Here is a 3,935-nt window from a genome sequence, read left to right as displayed (position 1 = left end):
TTCAGAATACGGCCACCGCCCCCGCCTAAACCCCCACTGGCCACTACTCTCGTCTCTCCCTTTTCAAGCCGTCCCATTAATGGTTTAGGTGGTGGTCGATAGAAGACCACGTACATTTTACGTGCACAGCCACATTGTGTCGTGTTCAGTTTTCCCCCCTTTTACACAACACGTCCTTTCACAATTCGTAACAATCAGGCAAGTTCAAATCTTATAAATTATAGCGGTGCGGCTCAAACGATCCCGGCAAGTAGTAGTTCAAAGTAACCTCGATCGATATTCCTTGCCATGTCTTCGAGAAATCTTCAATGGCTGAGCCTTGTTGGCATCATATGGCTTCAGTCCATCAATGGAACAAACTCCAATTTCCCTGCTTATTCATCCCAGCTCAAGCATCTCCTTTCCATGTCACAGCTGGAACTTAACAACCTTGCCTTCGCCTCAGATGCAGGAAAACTATTGGGTTGGTTTTCTGGTGTTGCAACTATTTATCTCCCCCTTTGGCTTGTTCTCATTATTGGATCTTCTCTCGGGTTGCTTGGTTATGGGTTGCAGTATCTTTTCTTGACGGACCGAATTTCTTCTCTGTCATATGGGCATATTTTTGTGCTGACTGTTATGGCAGGAAATAGTATTTGCTGGATCAACACCGTTTGTTACGTTGTTGCCATTCGGAATTTCCCTTCTGATTGTCGCCAGGTTGCGGTGGGATTAACGACTAGCTACCTAGGACTAAGTGCAAAGATTTACACAGATATTGTAGATGCTGCCTTTTCATCTTCCCCCATTGAAAGAGCTAAAGCCTATCTCCTTCTGAATTCCATCTTGCCTGTGATAGTTTGTGTTATAGCTGCACCACTAGCCAGAGAACTTGATGTTGGAAGGCCAAGAAACATGGGTGTTGGGATCATAACAATGTTTTTGATAACAATGGCAACTGGGGTCTATGCTGTAATCAGTAGTTTGCAGTCTATATCAGGTAAGCTATCGCCATCCAGCCATGCCATTGGTATCGGTGTGTTTTTGTTGGCCCCACTAGTAGTTCCAGTTGCCGAGAAAATTATAGAATCAGCTGTAAGAAAAATCGATTTAAACGCAGAAAGGAAAAAAAGAAAAGTGTATCATTTTACTATAGAAGAGAGTGAAGGTGAAGAAAGAGTGGATCAGGATAGGTTAAAAGATAGAAAGGAAGTTGGTGAAGTTCGTAACGAGAGTGACGATGTAGAAAAAATGGAGAATGGGTTAAAAGAGATGAGAGGGGAAGCGGGTGAATTTCTTGAGATTGGTGTTAAAGAGGAGATTGGAGTGAAGGAGATGCTGAAAAGATTGAATTTCTGGTTATATTTCTTGGTCTATTTTTTCGGTGCAACGTTGGGGCTGGTGTTTTTGAACAACTTGGGACAAATAGCCGAGTCCCGTGGGTATTCTGGGACGTCTTCTTTGGTTTCTTTATCGTCTTCCTTTGGGTTTTTCGGCCGACTCATGCCATCATTTGTGGACTACTACTTCTCAAGGTAACCCACTTTTCATCTAGATCTGAGATCTAGTACAGGAACAACGGCCCTTTGGCCTGATAGTATCAAACTTTAGATTTCATCAATTAATTAGGTTTTTTGCCAACCGCCCAAAGTATGAGATGCATGGGATATGCAGATCAGCTAGGTTGGATGGTCTTAATTAAGCGTCTAGGGAAAAAAAGACAAAATTACTTTAAGGCATTTGGTGGTGCACCTCCTGCATGTATTTAATACAAAAGTACTACAATGTGCATAAATTTGTGTTGGCCGGTTGATATATTCAAGTGCGAACCTGACCTTGAACATTAACTTTGATGTAGAAATTACAATGCATAGATACCTAGCTTCTATTATATATATATATACACGTAACATATATGGTTGCAAATTTTGATCAGTTTGATTTGATTTGTCCAGGACTAAGTATGCGATGTCAAGACCAGCCTCAATTGTAGCATTAATGGCGCCAACAGCAGGAGCTTTCTTCCTACTTATCAACAATTCCAACCTGGCACTCCACATGAGCACTGCCACCATAGGAGTGTGTTGCGGGGCAATTACTTCCATTTCCGTATCCACAACCACCGAACTTTTTGGGACAAAAAATTTCTCAGTAAATCATAATGTGTTGGTTGCAAATATACCAATAGGATCTTTTCTCTTTGGTTCCATGGCAGCCGTGCTTTACCACAAGGAAGGAAATGGAGCTGGGAAATGCATGGGGATGGAATGCTACAGAATCACTTTCATCACCTGGGGTTCTTTTTGTTTGCTTGGAACTTTTCTTGCGTTAATTCTATACGCTCGAACTAGAAAGTTTTATTCGCAAAAAGTATAGGTAATTTTGTTTTTAATGTTCTATATATAGCATCTAATGGCAAATTAATGCTTATATATATGCTAAATGCCCTACAAGAAAGACATTGATATATATATATATATATATAGTAATAGATCAGCAAGGGGACAACATGCTCGCACATCAATCGATTTAACTGATCATCGATTGTAAAGGTATATACTAGTATAGATAGGACACAAGCGTTTGTTAGATTTCGACGTTGATCGAAGCTAGGCGAGTGAGTTTTTAATTACTTTGATTGAGAGTTTTTATTTCCTTTGGTTCTTCTAGATCGATCCTAGGGTTTGTGGAATAATATGGTACGTCCACTACAATTAATATTGTGAGAATCTGTTGTTGTGTGTCGCATGGCGTTCTTATATGAAAATGCCGTTAGACTATCTATTGTTGCCCTTCAAGGACGTCTGCTGATGTTGATTTTCAAATTGATCATTCCTTGACAAGTGTAGAGATCAAGTCGTGGCTTAATCAGACGAATTTATGTGTTTTACGCATCACGCCACGCACCGCTGAACTTTGATCCCTTGTAATGTTACATGCATTGCTATGTCATATTTTTTTAACTTTAGAGATCATCTAACACATAAGTCATGGCCTGGTACTAATTTTTCACGCCCTTGGGAACCACTCAGCTTGACGCTAACCTTCATGAATCACTCACTTAAATATCACTTTTCTTTTGATGTATATATCTTTTCATTACTATTCAATACTTGGATCATGATGTGAATGTTCTGGATCGAACCGCATCTTCCATATATATATATATGTATATATAGTACGTACGAAGTTCACCATAGTCAATGCCACATGCACTCCCGGCCACGGGGCCACAATACATAAAGGCTGTCAATAAAATTAGTTTTCAAGTGCTTGAACCTAAATGAGGAGGCTATTAACTAAGGAGCAAATATTATTGGTGTAGGAAAAAGGTGCGTACACAAGGAAGCTGGGATCAGACCACGCAACACCAACTATTCCGGCCATCTGCATGCAACTCCAAATTAATTAATGACGTAAGAATGATGGTCCGGTTGGATCATACAATATGCGCGCTTTCTCCATCCACCATGCAACTAATTAAATAATAACAATATGTCATGTTTGGCAAACTCATGATCACGCCACAATATCTGGCCGGCCTGCAATATTTAGTTGTTTGTTCCTACACGAAACCTTGCCCTATCATGACACTCATGAATATTTTCTTGCATTGTATTACTCGAATTAAAATGTAATTTCCCGATGATCGATCATTATCAGTTTAATTAATTAATTAATTATTTGTGCAATGTTTTCGGAGTTTTCTTTAATTAATTTGTTTTTATCAATTTTTGAATCGTACGTACTTCATGTTAGACACCAATCAGTTTTTTTTTTTTTTTAAAAAGGTCAGTTATATTTTTGTTTGTATCCGATGGTCGGTTCCAACCGTGCAATCCTTTGGTCTTAATTTTAATTATTAATTGGGCGGGGTTATACATGATATAAATGATATTTATAATTTTAAATTGTATAAATTTCGTAGATATTTAATAAAAAATTAAATATAAGAT

The 3,935-nt window shown here is 38.8% G+C and overlaps 1 protein-coding gene across 2 annotated transcripts; it reads left to right on the top strand.

Annotated features, from left to right (window-relative positions):
- Positions 1-3,671, top strand: LOC122291271 (protein NUCLEAR FUSION DEFECTIVE 4-like). Of its 2 annotated transcripts, none has more exons than XM_043098935.1 (3): positions 1-1,514; positions 1,935-2,355; positions 3,305-3,671. In XM_043098935.1, the coding sequence occupies exons 1-2, from the start codon at positions 289-291 to the stop codon at positions 2,353-2,355; spliced, it is 1,647 nt and encodes a 548-aa protein (XP_042954869.1). In that variant the 5' UTR covers positions 1-288; the 3' UTR covers positions 3,305-3,671. The 2 variants fall into 2 exon arrangements, with proteins under 2 accessions (XP_042954869.1, XP_042954870.1); XM_043098936.1 differs by lacking the exon at positions 3,305-3,671 and adding an exon at positions 2,823-3,066.
- Positions 3,672-3,935: the final 264 nt, after the last annotated feature.

The sequence above is a fragment of the Carya illinoinensis genome, chromosome 13 (genome assembly GCF_018687715.1).
Source record: "Carya illinoinensis cultivar Pawnee chromosome 13, C.illinoinensisPawnee_v1, whole genome shotgun sequence".
Lineage (NCBI taxonomy): Eukaryota > Viridiplantae > Streptophyta > Magnoliopsida > Fagales > Juglandaceae > Carya > Carya illinoinensis.
The sequence above is the reverse complement of the archived record's forward strand: the minus strand, read 5'-3'. Positions and strand labels throughout refer to the sequence as shown.

Excerpts from the sequence above, each read along its gene's own strand:
- LOC122291271 (XM_043098935.1), top strand. The coding sequence starts at position 289 with ATGTCTTCGAGAAATCTTCAATGGCTGAGCCTTGTTGGCATCATATGG. Across the intron at positions 1,515-1,934 it reads GTGGACTACTACTTCTCAAG|GACTAAGTATGCGATGTCAA; the intron begins GTAACCCACTTT and ends TGATTTGTCCAG.